General features: G+C 39.5%; 1 protein-coding gene across 3 annotated transcripts in view; it reads left to right on the forward strand.

The window, feature by feature from the left end:
- The window catches only part of RANBP17 (RAN binding protein 17), a 268,639-nt gene that overhangs the window by 177,646 nt on the left and 65,747 nt on the right, over positions 1-25,246 (forward strand). For all 3 annotated transcript variants that reach the window (XM_084636664.1, XM_084636665.1, XM_084636666.1), the window contains 3 exons: positions 4,817-4,905; positions 13,092-13,199; positions 17,861-17,943. In XM_084636664.1, coding sequence (XP_084492790.1) covers positions 4,817-4,905; positions 13,092-13,199; positions 17,861-17,943 — 280 coding nt within the window. The remainder of the gene's footprint in view (positions 1-4,816; positions 4,906-13,091; positions 13,200-17,860; positions 17,944-25,246) is intronic.

Below are 25,246 nucleotides of genomic sequence, written 5' to 3' on the forward strand. Positions count from 1 at the left end.
AAATAAAATCACAAGTAATTAAAGGGAAATCTCCAGGCTTTTGAGCAAGTTTGATGCATGATAACTGCCTGATTCAGCTTCATCTAGAGTAATGCTGTGTAGACGAGAGCTACTGAGATCAATAGCAACATAATGATAGTGGCAGAATTAAGTGAGTAACCTGAGAACTGTGTCTTCAGAATGCATGCAGCTGCCACAAGCCAGGGCCACACAGTGCACTCCGTTCTTCCATCCTAAATGTTCATCAAAAGACGCCCTGCAGGAAAATGGAGTTAGATGCTCTTTATTGCTGATCGTGTCTCTTGCCACATTTATCAGGGAAATTGGATTAGCAGTTGGCAGCTGCAGGTAGACAAGGTTCTGCAGTGATTAAATATGCAGCTTGGCTGCATTTGTTGTGACAGACCTTTAGTAAATTCTACTGTAAGCACCATCTGTCTAATTTGTATAAAGGAAACTTGGTGCTTTAAGCTACTGATAAAGAACTAAATCTGTTGCTCTATCATAAACAAAACTTTTGCTCTAAATTCTTTTAAATATAATTTATGTTACAGCTATTTTTCTATCATGATGAATAAATAATACATGCAAAGTGCTTTCAGGTACTTCATTGTGCAAGAACTGGAAACAAAAACAGTTCAGTTCTCTTCTTCAATAAAATGTTTAGTATTCCAATCCACAGGGAGGTGACACTGTTAAAATATCACCATGAAAATGGCCCAAGACTGCCAAATTCATTTAATTTGTGGCTTTTACTAGGATTTTCTAACTGGCTGGTTTTTTATATTTCTGAAGTATGCAGCTGAAAAATTATCACAACAAGGGAGCTCTTCCTCATTGAAATACATTTGTGGTTAACAAACCTGTGTATAAAACATACATTTAGGTTTGTTTTCCAGTGAAATCTAATATAATTGAAGAGGACTTCAATTATTTTCAATTATAAACTAGTATTTACCATGAGCTTTTTTCCATTTTTGAAATGAAGGGGGGTGGGGGGGGAACGATAGTATTAAAACTACTGTCGTTTTTTTCTCTCAAAAATATCTGGATTTGCCCTGACATTCCAGTTAAGTAATATATTGACTGGCTAGACTGAACCTCAGTGGTGCTTTTATGTGAGTTATGACATCCTCAGTTTTGATAGGAATGAATGAAAACTGTATCGGAGGAAGAAGGGCAGTTAAATAGCAACATGCTATCTTTAGCTGGTTCGTAAAAACTCCATACTGTTAAATTATTTAAAATCCTTGATTTTCAGCTAGCACACATTAAAAGTTTTCACACTAAGTGCCAAATGTTGCAAACAGCACTTTAACAGAATGATTTTGCTTTGATCCCTGTAGCAGTTCCTGAATAATTTATCACAGGTTATTGCCTTAATTCTGGAGAGGGATAGAGCAATAAAGGCAGATGAAAACACTCCAGTTGAAACACCTTGGGGCCTGCTCATTCCTCTGACACGGCTCTTTTGTTGGAACTATTTAGAGGTTATTAAGACGTGTCTCCAGAATTAAGAGTATGCTGTAAGGATGAAGACAGCCATCTTAATTCTAAAGACAAAGCACAATGACCCTTCACCTTTTTTTCTTCATTGTTATTATATAGTAGAATTATGAGGATAATATTATAGCTGCACCCAGTAGTGCCACTGTAGTTAAGGGTCTGTCAGACTTTCCATTACAAACCCCATTTTGGGGGTGGGTGGCGTGAGTGGTATCTCGTCTGTTTCAAAGTGCATTAGTCAGAAACTTGGCACCCGCTGTCAAGCCACAATTCCTGTTTGGGCTTTTTTCCCCTTACAAATATTTAAATGTTCCGTTCTTTTCCATTTAGAAATTCAGAAAATAATGTTTTTTAGGATTTTAAACCATAATGTCAGAATTTTAAAAAAAAAAAGGAGGGGGGGGGAGAGACCTTTAAATTACTCTAAAGTAGACCTACCATTTTTTGGTTTGTGGATGGAAGAATACTTTGAAGCAGGCTAGTTATTTCATTAGTATGAAAATCAGTTTATAAGCCAGCATTCTGACTACCTACCTTCCCCTGCCATTTCTCTCGGATACAGTATTCTTTGCTTCTGAGTCTAAGGTATTGTCTAGTGTTGCTGTGTGCTGCTAAACAGCTGTCACCTTGCACCCAGATATGACTGCATTTCAGCTGTGAATGAAGTGATCCCTTTATATGCTGCTTGTATTTTATTCTGTTACATTTACAAAGCATGTTAGGAACCCTCAGGATGAAGACCCACAAGGTGCTGTCTAAGTATATAGTGTTGTTTACTATTTTTCTTAACAATTTTTACACCCACTGTCATTTGAAAATTCGTAATGGGCTAATAAACCAGAATATATTGGGAGTTTAATCCGTGTTCTGCCACACCTGTGTAAAACTCAACTGCAGTGAGCACAAGATCTTAGGTGAAAGGGCCAGGATTTTACCTGGATACACTATGTGGTTGAGGTGTCATTGTATGAGCAGTTTTGGCGTCAGTGTACATATTCAGTATTACTACTATACAAAGTCTAGTTCCAGTGAATAATACTTCACCATTGAGTTTAGTGGGACTTTATATACTAAGAATGTGTAATATATTAAAGATGAGTAGTATATATTAAGAATAGTATAGATAACAGTGTATGGTGTTTATATAATGATAGTAGTAGAAAGTAAAGATTCTAAAACCAAAGAAATTCAGTGGCTTTTCTCAAATCACTCAGTTGTTCTTTAGTACTGAAGATCAGTGGCATGTGAAATGACCTGCAGTTTCAAGGCCCTCTGGTAGAAGGGTACTGTGTCATCGCTTTCTAAGTGTGACATGCCCCCATTTATCAGGTATCTGTATGTCTTGCTACCCAGACATTTCCTAAATATTTTACCAGAAAGAATGTTTTTCAAAGAACAGTTGCTTTTCTAAATCAATGAATATGTACTTCAGGGTTGGTTGACTGGTCAGTTGTGTGTGTATGTGTAGTCCCTGTCTCACAAGCATCTGACCATGGGCTCATTCCTATTTTTGCCTGACTTCAAACAAAGCCAAGTTCAAATGAGGTGCTGAATATCTTAGGAGTCTTTCTAGAGACCCCTACTTTTCCTTTGACCTTCATTCCTGATAGTCAGCCTTGCTTATGGACCTTTTCTTTCTGTGGCTACGGTGGGCAAAAGAGCCGAGATCACTCTCGAATCCTCCACCTTCACCCTGCATTGCTGGATGTGGATATATCCTTTTTTGATATTGCACCTTAGTATTGTTTAGTAGGAGAAGTGCAGTGTGGTTATGAAGTTTTTTTACATAGGCCACACATCTGCTAAACGCTTATTTTCCACATGGAAGAATAAAGATATTAAATGCCAAAATGTAGGTGAATGTCATGTTAATATTATAATTTTAGGTCCCAGTTCTGCATGATGCTGAGCATTTCTTGTGAGGTAACCTCAACTCAAGTTTATGAGAATTGAGGGCTCTGAGCATCTCGGATGTTCAGGTCATTTGCACACTCAAAAACCAGGAAATCCAAATGGTAAGGTTCTCATAGTAACCTTTATTTACCCATGTTTCACATAGGGCCCAATTTACCCTCAGAAAAACCTCTGCAACTCCCATTGAAGTCAATTGGACTAGTGCGTGCATATCTGAAAGTAGAATTCAGGCCTTGTGTAAAGTAACATTTAGTAGCATAACAAGTAATTTGCAGCACTCCATTCATTATGTGGGTAGGTTAAAGTTAGTATGAGATCCTTACCTTTTGCATATCTGGACTTACGAATATTTAACATTGTTGCCAAATACTATTTTATTGAAAGTTTTATATTTAGTTTCTCTTGATATTTTTACGAAAATGAAAAAAGATTTGCACGTTAATCCCCCCTACTGGTTTCTCTGTGTGCTTCCACAATTGTTTAGTGAAACCCTGCAGTTATATGGTACTTCATAATGGAGCAGAAATACAAACCACACCTACAACACCAAACTAACACTGATACTGCATGTTTCTGTTGCTCAGTATTCCACTAATCAGTATGGAATTTTAACTGGAGTGGAAATTTCATGTAGTGTATGTTTAAAATTATTTTTTCATTCACTTATAATTGTTAATTCTTAAAATTTACACTACTTACCTGAAAATCAGTCCTTTATGAGGATTACCACCTGGGAACTTGCAGCTGCTTTTCATTTATGTCTGTACCCCAAAAACAGTTTTAAAATATTTTTACGGGGTGGGGGAAGTATATTTTTTACTGTCACAGCATTTACTAAGAATGGGTGAATGGTTTTGCTCAAAATTTTTAAAAAAATTATTTTTTGACTGAGACCTAACTTGGAAAATGATATCAGAAAAGATTTTTTTCAGAAGGATATAAGTATATGAAAATAGAGTATAATAGAAGTCTCAATATAACCGTAACAGTAATTTTTTTGAGTATCAATTAGTCTTATACCTTACATAAAATAATGCCAGCTCAAGTTAACTTTTTATTATTAGTGTTGTTATTTTAATATAGTCATGCAAGAAGCACTTTTAAACTTTAATATGCAGCATTCGTATATTATGTTTTAGTTTGCCTTAGTCAAAGGTACAGTAAACTGAGTAACCTAAAATGTTCCCTAAGCATTTTATTAGCATTTACTACCATAAAACTTGGGCAGATTTTTTTTTTTTATAAAGAACCTATGGTTTTCTATAGAGAAGGATTTGAGCGAGACAGTTAAACTAATGAATCAAAATCAGATATATGGTCATTATTGGCTGATTATTACTCCATCTGCTCTGTGCTAACGTGAAAATCAATTACTCTGTCTCTTTCCCACTGACAGCGTATGTTGATCGGGCTGGCAAGAGATCTTCGAGGGATTGCCTTTGCGCTGAACACAAAGACCAGCTACACCATGCTGTTTGACTGGATGTATCCTTATTACACTATGACAATACCAGCTCTGTGCACAGAGGGATACCAGGCCCCTTGCATTAGTTTAATAGTGTGGCACAGTGGGGAAGAGGAAACAAAGCTAAATGAACTAATGTGTAATCAGCTAAAATTACAGCACAATGGCAACCATGCAGTTAACCGGGAGGGCAGCATTTGGAGAGAAACCACAGAGAGGTCACTTTTTCGTTGTATCACATTAATACCTCAGAAAATATATCTAAATGGTTCCCCTCCCCACCCCAAGCCTGTGATGTTTCCATAAACATACGTTGGCTCAAACTCAAAATATAATGTACCTACATTTGGTTAAAAATGACAGCAAAGATTACTAAAAAAAATGTTGCTTCCCAAGTGTTAATCCAGGGGGACCTCTGTATCTAGTATGATCTGGTCTTTCATTTAGCCAATAAGTATCCACTTACGTCAGTTTTATTAATATCATGACACACACACTTGTCTTGATGAGAAGACAACAGCTATATTGCAAAAATAAATGGTAATCTAGAGTTACAGTTTTTCTCAATATGCAAAGATCAGGACTACTGTGTTTGTTTTAATATACTGGTATACTTTTTTACTGCTGTGCTAAAGTATCTAATAATACACACTGGTATTTTGTTAATACAACAGGGAGGTCTTTGATGTTTTTTAATAAGTGTATCAGTCATAAATTTTGTCATTTCAGTCATAGAATCATATTAATCAACTCACTATCCCAATATATAGTGAGATGAGTATAACAGTTTGTATGATTTAGACCTACTATGCATGATTGCTGTAAATTTGTTTATTATACTGGTAAAATAACATACAAATACAATATTGTGCTTTATTAAAAACAGGGGGCTTTGAAATGGGATAATTTTAGACAAATGCTGAAAGTTTACTATACACTGATAATCTGTTTGGAGAACACATAACAGTATATCTTTCTAGAATTGTGACCAGGAATATAGTTGAATATGGGCGAAAAGGTAGAAAGGCTGAGCCTTTGTTAGGATCTGTCCAACTTCCATTGAAATCAATGGACAGACTCACATGGGAGTGGGATCAAGCCATTCTCAAGAACCTTGCTTCCTTTCAAGTGAGAGAGTTTGTGGAATCAAGGCCTGAGATAATAAGAGGCCTCATCCTAACTCTTTTTTAAATCAATGGAAAACTCCATTTAATTTCAATAGTAAAAGATGGAGCCACAAACTACTAAAATCAGGATGTAAGCATATAAATTTTATAACAGACACTGTCACACTTACATTATTAAACCTGAAAGAAATTTAAAATTCTAAAGTTTACTTTTTATATTTTGTTCAGCATGGGCAGGAAAGAGAGATCACCGGTACTATCAATTTAATTTTCAATAAGTTTCATTTTCTGTTTCCTCTGCATTAAGCCAATGTTTATAGATTCTAAGCCCAGAGGGGACCATTGTGATCATCTAGTCTGACCTCCTGTTTAACGTGGGCCTTAGAACTGTCCCAGAGTAATTCCTAGAGCAGATCTTTTTAGAAAGACAGCCAGTCTTGATTTTAAAAATTGTCTGTGATGGAGAATCCACCTCTCCCCTTGATAAATTTTTCCAGTGGTTAATTACACTCTCAAAAAATGTGTGCTTTATTTTCAGTCTGAATTTGTCTAGCTTTAACTTCCAGCCATTGGATCATGTTATACCTTTTTTTGCTAGATTGAAGAACCCATTATTAAATATTTGTTTCCAGTGTAAATACTTACAGACTGTAATCAAGACACCCTTTTACTGTCTCTTTGTAAAGCTAAATAGATTGAAGTTTTTGAATCTAACACTGTAAGACATGTTTTCTAATCCTTTAATCATTCTCGTGGCTCCTCTCTGAACTCTCTCCAATTTATCAATATCCTTCTCAAATAGTGGGGACCAGAACTGGACGAGGTATTCCAGCAGAGATCACATCAGTGTCAAAGAAAGAGGTAAAATAACCTACTGTAACTTCTCTACTCCTGTTCGAAGTGTGGCAATGTTTGCACTGCAAATAGTATAGGGAAATGTATAAATTCAGACAGAGCCAGATTGAGGTATCCTACAAGGAAACCTCTGGGGTTAGGAGAGGAATTCCAGCCAGAGTTTTCCTCAGGTCATTCTATTGGTGGTGATCACAAAGTTTTTACCCCTTTGCAGAATGACCAGGGTCATCCACTGCTCAGAAATCCACAGATCTCCTTGGTACCCTAATGAGCCCTACTCTCCTGTCTGGCTGCTCCTGTGGAACCATACTGCCGGGGGCTCTCCAGCCTGTGGCTATCCCAGGACCTAGCCTTTTTACGAAGGGCTGTGCAAGAAAGGAAACGGAGCCTTTGGTTGTATTATGCAGTTCTCATTTGTCAGTCCCATGTTCTCTCCCTGTGCAAAACTGCAAAGCTCCCTCTGTGGGACCAGGAATGGTGGAAGGGATTGCAGTATAGGGGTGGCTGATCTCCACTCTCTTTCCAAAAGATAGATCCATGCCTGGAGGGTCAACATATCATAGGAATCACCATGCTGAGTCAGAACAATGGTCCATCTAGCCCAGTATCCTGTCTTCCAAAAGGAACAAGGCAATAACATGGATGGACCTATCCTCCATTAACCTAATTCTTTTTTTGAACCGATTTGCTCCATTCCACACCTGAATCCAGGATTGTTTCCATTGTTTTTAATTTCCTGAACACCCATAGTTAATATTAAATTTCTTTTTTTAACTTTTTTTTAACAAACCCTGGATCTTTTTATTTGGACTGCCAGATAGCATTCCTTTAATTGACCTAAACAATAAAAAGATTAATATATACACAGTAAGAGGAATTAATTTGTCCAAGGCTTTTCTGAATCCCCTCGTTTTCTGTATTCAGTTGATTCTTTTTCCAAGCATATCTGTACACACGGACACAGAAAATATTCCCCTATCACCTTTGGCTGTAAACAAACAAACAAATTCATGCTTCTGTTCAGTGCATTTAGCTTCTGCTGGGGTCCAGCTCCATCCTCATATTGATCTCAGTATTATAGCAGAGTAAACTGCCATCATGTCAACTCGTATTTACTGGGTCTAAAGGGTGTAAGCTACAATGGTATGTGTTGGGGTGGGGGGTGAAAGAGTTTTCTTTTAATTTGGATAGGGATTTTTATACTTAATTAACATTGTAGTATATAAATTAATAACCTTTAAGTGCTGAATTGTATATGTGGACATGCTACAATTATAACTGCCCAAGTCTAATAGTAACAGTTGTTTTCAAACAAATATTCCCCTGGTTTGAAAACCTTGAAGTGAAACTAACTATAAACAAAAATTAAACTGACTTAGGTGATATTCATTACCTAAACTTAGAGAAATGCAGCAAATAAGCAGTATAAATAGACAAGAGAAAATTGTTAGTTTAGTAATATAAGATGTTATTAAGGTAAATAAAGGAGGTTGTTTGGAAGCGTTAATTTTAAATCAGTGGTATAAGAGTTCACTGGTTAATATAATACTTTATCTCAAGTGTGGCTGGAAATATTTTGATTCTAATCTCTTCCCATTTATTTCAAGAGAGTTACACATATAGTGAACTTTTGAGGATCAAACCTTTAATTTTTTAAGTTGTTCCAGTTTTAGGTCATAGTTTTCCTCTGTCTTGTTTCTGATTTTGAAGAAGTATGTGGAATTTTACTTTTGTCCAGTAGATGGCAGAAATGAGCAGAAATGAATTATTTTAAATCTTTTGGTTTTGTATTTGATCTGAAAACTGTTGTGTCCTATATTTTACCATAGATTATGATGATATTAGGGTCATGATTTGGAGGTGAATTGTCAGTATGCTGAAAGCTGTGTTAGATTGCCAAATAGGGTTGTTTTGTCGCAGGCTTGCTTATACTAATTGAGTTTCTGTAGCAAATCAGGCTCCTTGGAAAAAGGCCAAAGGCTTTTCATAATTGTATTGACAGGAAAATGAATATGATAAATGGTGTTCATTCAGTTGAGACAAGATTTATTGTTTTCCTCTGGGCAAGGGATGAAGAGCAAATATTTATAATAATAGCAAATTTTGTTTAAAAGTTGTATTATTCAATCTTTCAGAAGGCTTTATTAAAATATTTCCAAAGATTTTTAAGCAGTTTCCGATGGTTACGTTCAGGATCTTCCCAGAGAATTCCATTAATGAAAGATGAATAAGTAGATGATACAAAAATAAATAAATAAATAAATATCTTGGATATGAAAGTCATTTATTCTTCCTGAAATATTGATATGTCAAGTTGTCAATGATGATTCCAGTATTACAGCTTCTGAAAGTTTATATGCTTTTTATATTCAGAAATGTGGTTTGTATAATTTGTAGGGCAGGCCTGAACATGCAGGTGAAACCTTCTATAAAAGCATGTCCTGTTTAGAGTAAAATCAGAATCCATTTTCATTAATGGAGATTATCCCACTAATAAAATATTTTGTTTTGCTATTGACTTCAAGACGATGTTTGTAAAATGTGAGTGTATTACCTGTATTACTCCAAAGTGACAGCAAGCTGAAGTTTAAGTTCCCCGGTCTGTCTGTGGGGAGCTGGTGCAGGATCAGGGCTGTACCCAGCTATGTTGTTACTCTCGATCAGTGTTTCTTAAAACTAGTCGGGTACCCCCTTGGTAAATTTTTCAGCTGTTCCTTTCAGTTGACATCAATTATTTAATGAGCTTTAATTCCTGTGACATAAGCAAGTTTGTAGTAAGAAACTGTCTTGCCGGACTTAAATTACCTTATTAGGCTGACTCAGGGTTTTAGTCAGTAAAGCTAAAGTAGCATTAGTATATAAAAAAGATGGGGATCTGTGTTTGGAGTTTCCTCTCTACTAGTCATTCACACAATCCCCTTTCTTATGTTGATGTTTGTTTGAGAATGTGCCCCTTCTTTATGTGAACTTGGGGGAGGGATAGCTCAGTGGTTTGAGCATTGGCCTGCTAAACCCAGGGTTGTGAGTTCAATCCTTGAGGGGGCCATTTAGGGATCTGGGGCAAAAATTGGGGATTGGTCCTGCTTTGAGCAGGGGGTTGGACTAGATGACCTCCTGAGGTCCCTTCCAACCCTGATATTCTGTGATTCTGTGAACTTACAAGTAGGTTTGGAACATTTTGTTTTAAATAACCAATATGCTTCTGTTTTTAATCACTGTTCTAATAAATATCTAAAGATTCATCTCCTGTATCCTTAAAACAATAATTCCATATGCACGGGCAGAGACATTTTATAAGACTGTATGCAGAGGATTAGTCAAGAAAAATACTCACAATTTTACATAAGCAGTAGTGTTTCCCATTTAAAACCATTATAGTTTTTAAAGTATTAAATTTTCATATTTTTTTCCAATTAGTTTATAAGTGCTCATTTAGAAGAACTAAACAATCAGTTCTATATATTTCAGACCTGTATCCGCAGAGGCAGTATAAGGTTTTCCTTTAAGCAACCAGCCTTTCCTCTGCATCCAGTCTTTAGCCTGTCATAGGGAGCCCCTTAGTGCCCTTTGTGTTGATAGATTCTATGATGATGGTCACTTGTGTACATTAGCGTACTAAAGCTGATTTTATTTTATATTGCCCTCTTATTATTTATTTGTCTGACCGTAGCACTTATGAGATCTAGTCTTGGACCAAGATCCAATTGTGCTAGGTGCTATACAAACCCAGACCAAAAACATGGTCCCTGTCCCAAAGATCCTTTGCTGTTTGCATTTCACTCACCTTGGACAATGAAAATCAGTTTGTCAGTTTCACTTCGTGAATTAGCAGGATTCCACAATGTTTGAGAATATAAACACTGCAGATGGGTGTTTAAAAACAAGTCAAAACTGTTTTCACTGGAATTTTTAAAAATAATAAATCATGGAAATATTTTTGTTGACCCCAAGTTTTGTAAAACCTGGTTTCTGCCAATGGATGTAGATGTGACACTTGAACTTTTGAGTTGTGGCATCCCCGTTTATATAATGGGGTTGCCAGCTCAGAATGCCCAGTTGTCTATCTCCAGCATGCTGGCTGATACAGTTTTAGAAGAATTCAAAGATTTCACAAGTGCTCAGCTACAGCTTTGAATACACTAACAAAAGTGGCTTTTGTTCACAATGGGTTTCAGCAATAAGTGCAGTTGAAGTGGTGCTGAATATGGTTTAAATTCAAAAGCAAACTGTTCAGCAGCATTTCAGAAACTCTGGTGAAAAGCTGCTCCCCCCACTGGTGCTCCAAAAAGCCCCCAGAGACAGCTTGGGTACATAGCACTGTCTCACCACCCCATTTTCAGTTGCTAAATTATATTAAAAGACCAGTAGAAACACATTGAATATTTTCCTAATGTTACTTTTCCATGTAAACTCTTGTTGTAGTTTTCACAGGGCTGCAGTGTGAGCGTGAATGGTAGGGGTTGGCGTTCTGCATGCTCCGCTAAGCGTATGAGAACTCCTGTTCTAAGGCCTTGCCCTCTGACTTATTCTCAGTGGAAGAAGGGCTGGGTTGGTGTTGATAACGGGCTGTGGCTATGGTTCAGATTATATTGAAAAGTTTGTGCCAGGACAACTCTCACACTATCTAGAATCATGATCCTTTAAATATCTGTTAAACAGATAACATTCCAGTTAGACTGGGAGATGGTCTTCTCTGTGTGGTGGATGAAGATGAAGTGTCCATGCTGATAATAATGGGCCTGTCAGCAGCCGTTGATACAGTTGACTTGCTTATGCATTTCCAGGGGACTCTGTGGGGATGCTGTCAAGTGACATTGATCTTTTCTATTGGAGAGAGCCCAGCGAGTAGCTTTGAGCAATTACTTTTATCCAAGGGCACTCTCATATGGGGTTCTGCAGATTCCATCTTGGTCCTGTCTGCATATTTGAGGCCACTGGGAGTGGCAGTGAGGAAGTATGAATTAGGGTGCCTTCTGTATTCAGATACCACCCAACTTTATGTGCCTATCCCTCCCAATCATCATTTTGAACGTTTTAGCCAGTGTCTGGGTGAGAGTGGTCTGGTTGGGAAGTATTTCCAATAAAATGAAGGTGATGTTGACAGATTTATGAAAGTAGCCGAAGATATGGCAATGATGTGTATGCCCCAGAGGGTATTTGGCCATGTTATGTTACTTATGTACAGAAGGTGGCTGTCGGATTTGAATCCCAATTATTTTGTTACAGAAATCTTGATGGTGGATGCAACCATGCTAAGTCTGATAAAAAGAAAAGAACTCCTAGAATGGGACAGAGGTAACTCTTTAAAGAGTGTTTGAGATATCAGGCTCTTCTGCTATATACTGCTTATGCCTCCAGAGCCTCAGGCAGATGGCAGCAAAAACTCTCCAGAGTACTAGGACAAACAGACAGAATTAGCCAAAATGCTTTCCTTCTCAGAGACAGCAATATCATTCAGCAGCAGTGCCACGTATGATGACATTAGTCTCCACCAGAAGGGCACTATCGACTCAAGGCAGGGCACTCCAAGGCTTGATTAACTTTTCTCCCATTTAAAGTGAAATGTCTTTTTGGGTAAGTACTGTCATTTAAAAAACAAAACAAAACCCCTCCCCAAATCCCCAGCAGATAAAAGACCCCCCAGAGCAGCTCCAGAAAAGACAATAGGAAATCTTTCCCGCGCAAATATAACAGAAACTTTTACCGTCTTTCCTGATCCTACTGACCTGTGGTAAGTCTAACAGACATACTGGAAAGGTTGTTCCCTTCACCTCTGTGGCTGAGAAAATAGTTAAGACTCTGTGGCCTATTTGGTCCTTGGCTTCCTGTAGAGACTGCCAGCCAGGATGCCAGTTAATACCAGTTATGGTGGGTGCGGGGAGTGTATGAACACATTGTCTGCTGGGAATTGGAGAGAGCCCAGAAGTTAATTTTCTGTACACACACAAAACTCTTTCATTTGCCTGAAATTATGCCAGTTGTATATATTCCAAATATGATTTTTTCAATAACTGACCTATTTTGTACTTAATTTTTTGGATTTCCAAGGGATTTATTCTTCCAGGCACTGACAAACTTGGATGTATGGGTTCAGAGCCTCAGCTAGGGTAAACTGGTAAAATTATGTACCTGGCTCACCAACTTACCATAGTGAGGTTGAGGTAAAGTTAATCTGAGAAATATTAATTTTGGGTATTTGCATTCTTTAACCCATTTTATGAAAGATACACATCATACCTTCCCATTCTACAAAGAGCTATTGAGCTGTGGTATCGTGAAGCAGCATGTACAACTCCTATCTTGAAGCTTATGGCAGAGCTCCTGCAAAACAGGTAATGATCATGTGAGAGCTGGGTAAACAATAAGTGGCACTGTAGTTTGCAAGACTTCGTTCTGTCTACATTTTTATATCATGCCCATTATTGAGGTATCCTGACTTTCTTAACTTTCTCACTAATGTCTTTTCGGACTGTGCTATGGAACAAGAACTAGGGAGACCACAGCTCCACCAGTGTTCTTGTTTTGATTTGCTACTATGGTAGCCATTAAAAAGTCAACCCTTAAAGATGCAACACAGGATAATCTGTGATACTGCATTTATTTACTATTCAAAATAGACTGAAATAATTCAGATGCATCTCAGCTGCCATGATGTGGTAACCATAGTTAAACATTGACTTTTTAATGGAGATCACTGAAAATAGTACACTAATTTCTGTCTTGTGTTCCCTGCAATCTCTAAGTAACACTAAATGTGGCTTTACATATTTATAACTTACTTTTACAGTTCCCCTCCAAAGAAAAAACAATTTCCAGGTACATTTGTATCCTGAATGCTTCAGTTATTCAGACTGGAGAAGAAGGGTATCTCGGACAACAATATTTCTAACCAACTTTTATGTAATGTTTCCCTCTCCGTGAAATCCTCTTGGCACTTGCTGGCTCATGGAAGAGATCCCAGAATGATTTTCTGATCTGATGTAAATACCCTGGATTGCATGTGTTGCAGGGTATGTCTACACTGCAATTAAAAATCCGTGGCTGGCCCATGCCAGCGGACTAGGGCTCATGGGTCTCGGGCTGTTTAATTGCAGTGTAGACATGTCCTAGAGCCCAGGCTTCAGTTTGAGCCCGAATGTCTACACCACAATTAAACAGCCTCTTAGCCCAAGACAGCTGGCACGGGCCAGCTGCAGGTTTTTAATTGCAGTGTAGACATACCCTAGGTGAGTCTTGTTGTTTGGGATGCCACAGAACAAGAGCATTTTGTGATATCCTCATGGAATCTGCAGATGCTAAGAGGATTGCCCAAAGGGAGAAGAGACTTTGGAAGGGGAAAATGAAATGGAGCAGGGGGATTAGAATGATTCTCTGCTGGAGACCTCCATGACCTGTAAAGATGAGGCTTTCATCAGAGAAATCTGTGCTTTCCTCAGGTTCTATTTTTCCCTTGCAAGTTCATCTTTAAAAGCAAACAGATAAAAAACTGTTTAAAACAAAACAAAAAAAGCTTAACTGAATGATGGACCACTGGTTCTACAAAGTTCAACTCTACCCCCAGCAAAGTTAGTGAGTATCACTGGAGTTTAAGCCCTGAATGTCAATACAGAACTTCCAGGTCAGTTCTCAGTGTCTTTTGCATTTGTGGATTGGCTTGCTGTGACATTACCTATTGTTTGTGTAGGTTAATTTCCTCTTTTTATCATGGTAAGAGTGTGTCACGGTTCCTTCCCCACTCTGAATTCTAGGGTACAGATGTGGGGACCTGCATGAAAACCTCCTAAGCTTACTTTTACCAGCTTAGGTTAAAACTTCCCCAAGGTACAAACTATTTTACCCTTTGCCCTTGGACTTCCACTGCCACCACCAAACTTTATCTGGGTTCCTGAGAAAACGTAGTTTGGAAACGTCTGTGCCCCCAAAATCCTCCCAACCCTTGTACCCCACTTCCTGGGGAAGGTTTGGTAAAAATCCTCACCAATTTGCATAGGTGACCACAGACGCAAACCCTTGGATCTTAGAACAATGAAAAAGCATTGTTTCCTTACAAGAAGACTTTTAATAGAAGTAAAAAAGAATCACCTCTGTAAAATCAGGATGGTAAATACCTTACAGCGTAATTAGATTCAAAACATAGAGAATCCCTCTAGGCAAAACCTTAAGTTACAAAAGAGACACACAGACAGGAATAGTCATTCTATTCAGCACAGCTATTTTCTCAGCCATTTAAAGAAATCATAATCTAACGCATATCTAGCTAGATTACTTACTAAATTCTAAGACTCCATTCCTATTCTGTCCCCGGCCAAAGCATCAGACAGACACAGACCCTTTGTTTTTCTCCCTCCTCCCAGCTTTTGAAAGTATCTTGTCTCCTCATTGGTCATTTTGGTCAGGTGCCAGCGAGGTTACCTTTAGCTTCTTAACCCTTTACAGGTGAAAGGATTTTTCCTCTGGCCAGGAGGGATTTTAAAGGTGATTACCCTTCCCTTTATATTTATGACAGAGTGTAATAAAGTACTTTTAAAAAGTTTAATCTCTGATACCTGATACAGTGATACACCATATTCTGTAGACTATTTAACAGTGCTGCAGCTTATTTCAGAGATAAGGTAGTTAACAAAGAACCTATAAGAACACTAATAAGACTAAACAAAAGCTAAGTGATGCTAGAACAATAAATCTCATGCAAGGGACAGCTTTTCAAACTACTTTCCATATTCTCGCTATTCCTCCTTCTACTGGAATTCAGAAAATCTGCATTGTTTGCTTAAGAGGACATCATTTGGGGTGGATTTCTTCTTTGTGTGCTGCCTTAACCTTTACAGGTTAAAATGCATTAGACAATACATTATGACAGGGTTAAAATATGTTACAGAGTATCAGTGTGTGCATTATGCTGCTGTGATATTGAGATGTATTTGGTTTTGGTTTTTTGCCTCTGCCAGCCAGCCATCATTTTTGTGCTTGTAGAATACACATATGTTTTATTCAGTGTACAAATGTTTTCTTCTTGTAAATTAAGGTATCAGCAGCTAGATTTATCCCAAAATTTGCACCAGATGGACCCTGTAAATAGGGATCCTGGCAGAAAAAATATGGACTGCAGCAGAGCAACGTACCCACAACTTCCTTTGCACTAGGGTCCCGCAAGCACTCCGCAAAGGACCAAAAATAGGTGACACACAACTAGGACAGCCAAGAGATGCTCTGATTCAGTGCATTCAGTGGTAGGGCTCCTGTGCAGTTCCCAATAGAGACTAAGGGTAAAATTTGTATAAATGACTTAGGAGCCTAAGAGTTGTGTAGATGAACAGTTAGTGCACAGCAAACTGGGATGTAAATCTACAGCACAGTAGCCTGACATCCACTTGCTGTCCACGTGGACCCTGCTACCATGCACTGAAAGTTCCTTGTGCTCTTTGATCTACTCTCATTTCAAAGTGAAGTAGATCACAAGACCCTAGGCTCATTTTCAGAAGTGATTTATAGGCTCTTGTTGACTTACAGTTACACTTAGGAACCTAAGTGCTAAGTCACTTCTGAAAATAGGGCTTAGTCTTCAAAATCACTTAAGGGCTTTTGAAAATTTTACCGTAAAGCTACCTTTCTCCTTGGATTCTCCCAGGGGAGGGCATTGATGAAAACTTTGCTTGCTCTCCCAGTGTTCATATCCATATTGAGTACACAATAGCTATTTCTGACTTATGGAGATGGTGTAACAGCACAAGCAGAGGTGAGACTTGTCTATGGTGTGATCTCTTTCAGGTCTGAGTACATGCATAAGCATGTGTAGATGCTCGTTATGAACTGCGCTCTTGCATCTGGCTTACATTTGGGCTTCTCTACAAGATGGGGTAATGCCCACTTACAGGTGTGTGATTTCAACATGTTTAGCATTAATTGGCCCATGTAGACCCTGTTGGTGTGCACCAAAGGTTCCTTAGTGTGCTTTAACACTTTAGTGCACACTAACACGGTCTACATGGACTAATTAATGTGCAGCACATTTGTGCGCTTTAGAAATCACACCCCCATAAGTGCACATTACCCCACCATGTAGAGGATGCATTTATGTAATTGAATTCCTAGTGGGAATTAACTGATGAAATAAGCTATTGGGGTATAGTAGCTTAAGTAAGAGTATAAACTAATTGTTTGCATTAGGAAGAATTTGTAGCATTCCTCTGAACTGCAAATAAGCCAAAGGTGCTCACTAGGAATTTGAAAGCTTATTATTATTAGAATCATAGTAATGTAGGGCTGGTAGGGATCTTGAGAAGTCATCAAGTCCAGCCCTCTGTACTGAGGCAGGACCAAGTAAGCCTAGACCATCCTTGACAGGTGTTTGCCCAACCTGTTGGGGACTCCCCAACCTTGCTTAGAAGCCTGTTCCAGAGCTTAATTACCCTCAGAGTTAAAAAGTTTTTCCTAATATCGAACCTAAATCTCCCTTGCTGTGGATTAAGCCCATTACTTCATGTCCTACCTCCAGTGGACATGGAGAATAGATCCATCTCATCTTTAGAGCAGCCTTTAACATATTTGAAGACTGTTACCAGGTCTCCTCTTAAGCTTTCCTTTTCTCAAGATTAATCACACCCAGATTTTTTAACCTTTCGTCATAGGTCTGGTTTCCTAAACCTGTTGTCATTATTGTTGCTCTCCTTGGGACTCTCTACAATTTATCCACATCTTTCCTAAATTGTCATGCCCAGAGTTGGACACAGTACTCCAATTGAGGCCTCACCAGCACCAAGTAAAGCATTACCTCCCATGTCTTACATACAACATTCTTGTCAATACCACTAAGAATATTAGCCTTTTCCCAACTGCATCACATTCTTGACTCTTGTTCAATTTGTGATCCACTATAACCCCCAGATCCTTTTCAGCAGCATTACCACCAGTTTTTTGTTTGTTTTTAGGAATGAGCACATTGCTAATTTTTTCCCACTGTAATGATGTGAATATTTTTGCCGTTATTTTTTAGGTCACAGCGTTTAAATTTTGATGTATCGTCTCCTAATGGAATTCTTCTCTTCAGAGAAGCTAGTAAAATGATTTGCACTTACGGTAGGTATCTGTTTAATGTTTTCTTTGCAATATAAATTCTTTGACTGTTTTGTGCCCCATTACTTTCATTCCCTTGATCCTTGATGTATTTGTGAACAGTTAACAGGAGTATGAAGTGTTTTGGCCAATATCAGCACCTTATGCTATACTCCTTGTCTGATACATACCTTAGGAGCTCAGTATACCCATACACCATGGAGTGCACTACTTACGTCATTTGTTTCTTGCAGCCATGCATTCCACACACACGTGTGCACTCCCAGACCACCAAAGCCAGAGAAAAATGCTTAGCAGTACCAGTAGAGGCAGCACTTGTGCCCTTTACTTCATAATGCCTCCCCTGGCTATATAACAGTGTTGCTGCCCCAGCCCCTCTCAGTTCCTTTGCACTGCTCGCAGCTAGAGTTGGAGTGCTCTGGGTAGTGTTTCTTCACACTGCCCTTTGTTTCTCTCAATTATTGAAAACTTCTTCTAAAGGATTAGTTAGTGGTTTATTAGTAGTACCTTAGGTTAGTTAGTGAGGTTACTTAGCTGTTGTTTCCTGGTGGAATGCCTTCCCCAGGATTTGAACATTGCCCATCGTGGGCAGTGGGGTGAAGGGACTATTCCACATAATGATCCCCATATGCAGTGTTTGTTGTGCCTGAGAGAGAGGCACATTAAGGACAAGTGCTCTATCTGTAAGTCCTTCAAGAAAAGGACACAGGTAGCGAGGGATTTGAGACTCAAACAGCACCAGGGATGAGACCAGCCCCTCAGCCATCGTTGGAGCCTCAGAGTGCCAGTGTTCCTCAGCAGGACTCAGAGGCGGCCTTTTGATGTTGTCTCAATACCAAGGAATAGGTCAAAGGTCCAGCTCCCTCACGGGTGCTCGAGCAGCTATGGTACTAGTCAGCAGCCAGTGAGAAATCCTGTCAAGAGAAAGCAAATCCACTCCCAAAGACAAAGAGGCAAAGAAGTTGGATCTCATAGGCAGAAAAGTTTATTTGACCTTCTTACAAATGGAAATCACAAATCAACAGGCATTGTTCTCAAGATATAACTTTGTAAATTGGGACTTCGACAAAATTCATGGAGCGATTGCCCAATTCTTCTAGGGAGGACTTCAAGGCATTTGTAATGGAGGACAGTCTGGTGTCCAAGACATCACTGCAGTCAGCCCTAGACTTATTTGACACAGCCTCCAAAGTTGTGGCTACAGCAATCATGATGAGAAAAGCATTGTGGTTGCATAATTCATCATTGTCTCCAGATGTACAACAAAGTGTAAAGGACCTTGCGTTCGTTTTAAAGACTTGAGTGCAACAAATGTGCTCTTCGGAAATTTATGCCAAAGCCTCAAAAAGTTGCCAATTTACTGGGCAACAACAGCAGAAATACTGTTACCCAGCGATATTTTAGACAGACACCTTACCAACCAAGGCAAGCTGCCCCAGGAAAGGAATAGATCTCACAAGAGGCAGTCTTCAGGGTCTAGTTTTACTCAGCCACTCCATCCTCTTCCATCACTGAGCAGACAGCCTATTTGACTAGCATGTCAGGACCAGCAGACCAGTTGTAAACATCCTAATCACATCACCTCAGTTTGGGGACAGGCTGGCCCACTTCTACCGTGCCTGGGAAATAATAACATGGACAAATGGATCCAAGACACTACATTTGTGTTACACCATACAATTTATATCCATTCCCCATTCCAACCCTCCTATCTCATCCCTTTTCAAGGACCTTTCTCACAAGTAATTGCTTTTCAGCAAGTTCTCTGTGTGCCCTGGGAGCTATAGAGGAGGTCCCTAATCAGTGTGATGAATGAGGAGCCTATTCCCGATATTTCCTAATCTGCAAGTCCAAGGGAGGAGTGAGACCTATCCTCAGTCTCCGCAATCTCTACAGATAAGAACATAAGAACGGCCATACTGGGTCAGACCAAAGGTCCATCCAGCCTAGTATCCTGTCTACCGACAGTGGCCAATGCCAGGTGCCCCAGAGGGAGTGAACCTAACAGGTAATGATCAAGTGATCTCTCTCCTGCCATCCATCTCCACCCTCTGACAAACAGAGGCTAGGGACACCATTCCTTACCCATCCTGGCTAATAGCCATTAATAGACTTAACCTCCATGAATTTATCCAGTTCTCGTTTAAACCCTGTTATAGTCCTAGCCTTCACAACCTTCTCAGGCAAGGAGTTCCACAGGTTGACTGTGCGCTGGGTGAAGAAGAACTTCCTGTTATTTATTTTAAACCTGCTTCCCATTAATTTCATTTGGTGGCTTCTAGTTCTTAAATTATGGGAACAAGTAAATAACTTTTCCTTATTCACTTTCTCCACACCACTCATGATTTTATATACCTCTATCATATCCCCCTTAGTCTCCTCTTTTCCAAGCTGAAAAGTCCTAGCCTCTTTGATCTCCCCTCATATGGGACCCGTTCCAAACCCCTAATAATTTTAGTTGCCCTTTTCTGAACCTTTTCTAATGCCAGTATATCTTTTTTGAGATGAGGGCCCACATCTGTACGCAGTATTCAAGATATGTGCGTGCCATGGATTTATATAAGTGCAATAAGATATTCTCTGTCTTATTCTCTATCCCTTTTTTAATGATTCCTAACATCCTGTTTGCTTTTTTGACTGCCGCTGCACACTGCATGGACGTCTTCAGAGAACTATCCACGATGACTCCAAGATCTTTCTCTTGATTAGTTGTAGCTAAATTAGCCCCCATCATATTGTATGTATAGTTGGGGTTATTTTTTCCAATGTTCATTACTTTACATTTATCCACATTAAATTTAATTCCCAATGACTTAGTTTTGTGAGATCTTCTTGAAGTTCTTCACAGTCTGCTTTGGTCTTAACTATCTTGAGCAGTTTAGTGTCATCTGCAAACTTTGCCACCTCACTGTTTACCCCTTTCTCCAGATCATTTATGAGTAAGTTGAATAGGATTGGTCCTAGGACTGACCCTGAGGGAACACCACTAGTTACCCCTCTCCATTCTGAAAATTTACCATTTATTCCTACCATTTGTTCTCTGTCTTTTAACCAGTTCTCAATCCCTGAGAGGATCTTCCCTCTTATCCCAGGGCAACTTAATTTACGTAAGAGCCTTTGGTGAGGGACCTTGTCAAAGGCTTTCTGGAAATCTAAGTACACTATGTCCACTGGATCCCCCTTGTCCACATGTTTGTTGACCCCCTCAAAGAACTCTAATAGATTAGTAAGACATGATCTCCCTTTACAGAAACCATGTTGATTTTTGCGAAACAATTTATGTTCTTCTATATGTCTGACAATTCTTTACTATTGTTTCAACTAATTTGCCCGGTACTGACATTAGACTTACCGGTCTGTAATTGCCAGGATCACCTCTAGAGCCCTTCTTAAATATTGGTGTTACATTAGCTATCTTCCAGTCATTGGGTACAGTAGCTGATTTAAAGGACAGATTACAAACCATAGTTATTAGTTCCGCAGTTTCACATTTGAGTTCTTTCAGAACTCTTGGGTGAATGCCATCTGATCACGGTGACTAGTTACTGTTAAGTTTCTCAATTAATTCCAAAACCTCCTCTAGTGACACTTCAATCTGTGACAATTCCTCAGATTTGTCACCTACAAAAGATGGCCCAGGTTTGGAAATCTCCCTAACATTCTCAGCCGTGAAAACTGAAGCAAAGAATTCATTTAGTTTCTCTGCGATGACTTTATTGTCTTTAGGTGCTCCTTTTGTATCTTGATCGTCCAGGGGCCCCATTGGTTGTTTAGCAGGCTCCCTACTTTTGGTGTACTTAAAAAACATTTTATTACCTTTTGAGTTTTTGGCTAGCTGTTCTTCCAACTCCTTTTTGGCTTTTCTTATTACATTTTTACATTTAATGTGGCAGTGTTTATGCTCCCTTCTATTTGCCTCACTTGGATTTGACCTCCAATTTTTAAAAGATATCTTTTTATTTCTCACTGCTTCTTTTACGTGGTTGTTAAGCCACGGTGGCTCTTTTTTAGTTCTTTTACTGTGTTTTTTAATTTGGGGTATACATTTAAGTTGAGCCTCTATTATGATGTCTTTGAAAAGTGTCTGTGCAGCTTGCAGGATTTCATTCTAGTCACTGTACCTTTTAATTTCTGTTTAACTAACCTCCTCATTTTTGCATAGTTTCCCTATCTGAAATTAAATGCCACAGTGTTGGTCTGTTGAGGTGTTCTTCCCACCACAGGAATGTTAAATGTTATATTATGGTCACTATTTCCAAGCGGTCCTGTTATAGTTACCTCCTGGACCAGATCCTGCGCTCCACTCAGAACTAGATCAAGAGTTGCCTCTCCCCTTGTAGGTTCCTGTACCAGCTGCTCCAAGAAGCAGTTATTTAAAGTATCGAGAAATTTTGTCTCTGCATTTCTTCCTGAGGTGACATGTACCCAGTCAATATGGAGATAATTGATACATCAAACATATCAGGTTATGCATGGTTGCTCTGGCTACTATTCCTTCCGGTGTGGATTGTAGCAATTGGTTTGCTGCTCTTGATCTCCAAGACACTTATTTTCATATGTTGATCTTTCTGGGCCACAGGAAGTTCTTGAGATTTCTAGTTAGCAATCGTCATTGCCAATACACGGTTCTCCCCTTTGCCCTGTCATTGCCTCTGTGTGTTTTTACCAAATGCATGATGATGGTAGTTGCCCATCTCCGGAGGAATGGAATTCATGTCTTCCCATAGTTGGATGACTGGCTAGTAAGAGGAAAGTCTGAGAAGAAAGTCCTCAGTCACATTCCATTCATGCTGGATCTTTTCGATCTGCTGAGGCTGATCCTGAACAAAAAGAAATCAGCACTGAACCCTTCCAAAAAATCGAGTTAATTTGGGCCCTACCAGACTTTACAAATTTGAGAGCCTTTCTCCTGTGCAAATGATTCTGTAAAATTCAGCATCTGTGACTGGATCTCCAATTGCATCCTACACTCTCCAGCAATTGTTGAAGCTAGTCCAGCGTTCAAGTTACCACTCAATAGATGTTCTTGTGTGAGTACCTCAGGAAATACTAAACTCCCTGCAGTGAAGGACAATTCAGGACAATATGTGCCAGTGGATTCACTCTGTCTGACCTACACCTATAAGAATGTTGGTCACCAATGCCTTTTCCATAGGCTGGAGAGTGCATCTGGGATCGCTAACAATTCAGGGATTGTGACTGGAACAGGAAGCATCCTGTCATATCAGAGTACTGGAGCTTCAGGCAATATATAACATGTGCCAGTCCTTTCTGGATCACATCCAGGGAACAATGGTGCACATACTCATGAATAATACCATTGTGATATACAATGTCAACAAGCGTAAAGGAAAATATCATGCTGGTAGCAGCTCACCTACCAGGGTCTCAGAATCAGCTGGCTGATCACCTCAGCAGTACCTTCTCGGACAGTCCCGAGTGATCGCTAAAGAACAGTGTGCTCAGGGCCCTCTTTGAAGAATAGGTCCCTTTCATCAACCTGTTCATGACAAAGAACGTAAGGAAATGTCATCAGTTCAGTTCGAGAGCAGGGTTCAGTCTGAGATCCCTCACTGCATTTCATCTGAATTGGGGTCCAAGTCTGAAGTATGCTTTTTCTCCCTATCCCTCTAATCCCTCAGGTTATCCTCAAAATCAAATTGGACCATACCAAGCTGATCCTGATTGCCCCAGCCTGGCCAAAACAATGTTGATTCTCCAGCCGTGCACTGTAGGTTTGACCTCCCAAGTCTCTTCCTCTTCTCCATGTGTTGTTAACTCAGCATCATGGCCAGGTTGTTCATTCAGTGCTGGACAGTCTACACCTTTCCACAAGGATGTTGCATTGCTGGATAAGGAGAAAACTCTGTGCTCAGAAGCAGTTAAAGAAGTTCTGCTTATTAGTAGAAAATCATCTGCGAGTGCCACCTATTTGTCTTAGGTGGAAGAGGTTTTTGATTTGGGCTACCTCAAAGAGAATTCATCCTATGATAGTCTAAATTCAGAATTTCTGGACTACTGGCTGCATTTGAAGTCTTTGGGCCTGGCTCTTGGCTCCTTGAGAGTTCATTTGGCTGGGATTTCAGCTTTCCACCCTCTTATTCAGGGAAAGTTGGTCTGATACTGGCAAGCCACGTGCCGGCTCTTGCCAAGGTTTTAGGCCTCAGCCAAGCTCTGATAAATTCACTGCTGGAATCCAACCTTTCACCTGTGTGTTAGCATGGATAAGATTAGCATTTTATGTATACCAATGTGTTTAGTTTTCAGATTTTATGAAATGCTTGTAAGTTGCTGCATGCATTAATCTCACTTATGATATCTTAATTATATGCTATGAGGTAATATTTAAGTTTTTGCTTTATAACTGTGAAAAATGTTTGCTCTGAAACTGTGAACCTTTCAGGAGGAATCATCTCCTGCTCACCAAGAAGGCTATCAAAATTAAATGAGCTATTGTGAGACATCACAATACAAAGACTTTTGTTAATTGGCCCTTCAAACCATTAAGAGGCTAGTGCTGAAGGGCTTGTTCCATCAATTTGAATACTGGAAGAAAGAAAAAAATATCTGACAAGAAAATTTTTGATCTCTTTGCTGTTTGGACTCTCACATGGCCAGAGCTATGAAATGGAAGCAGAGATCCCTAAAAGACATTTATATCTGACAGATTACTACAACTGTGTCACCTTTTAAAACCACAGATTGTAAGTCATTTGTGTATATAAATTTGCTTGCTTTAACCTTTGTGACAAACTTCCTCCTCTACCTTGGTGGGTCTTACGCTTATTGGTGGATTTGCTCGCCTTGGAGCTTCACGGCAGCCCTCAGTTTGGCCATTTTTGTGAACCCACAGTCTAGGTCAACTCCTCCTGTGTCTGACCAGGAGTTGGGAGGTTTGGAGGGAACCAGGGCCCGCCCTCTACTCCGGGTTCCAGCCCAGGGCCCTGTGGAATGCAGCTATCTAGAATGCCTCCTGGAACAGCTGCGCGACAGCTACAACTCCCTGGGCTACTTCCCCATGGCCTCCTCCCAACACCTTCTTTATCCTCACCATCGGACCTTCCTCCTGGTGTCTGATAATGCTTGTACTCCTCAGTCCTCCAACAGTCCGCGTTCTCACTCTCAGCTCCTCACGCCTCTTGTTCCCAGCTCCTGCAAGTGCACCACAAACTGAAGTGAGCTCCTTTTTAAACCCAGGTGCCCTGATTAGCCTGCCTTAATTGATTCTAGCAGCTTCTTGATTGGCTGCAGGTGTTCTAATCAGCCTGTCTGTCTTAATTGTCTCCAGAAGGTTCCTGATTGTTCG

Source organism: Lepidochelys olivacea (genome assembly GCF_965140295.1).
Source record: "Lepidochelys olivacea isolate rLepOli2 genome assembly, chromosome: 8".
Taxonomy (NCBI): domain Eukaryota; kingdom Metazoa; phylum Chordata; order Testudines; family Cheloniidae; genus Lepidochelys; species Lepidochelys olivacea.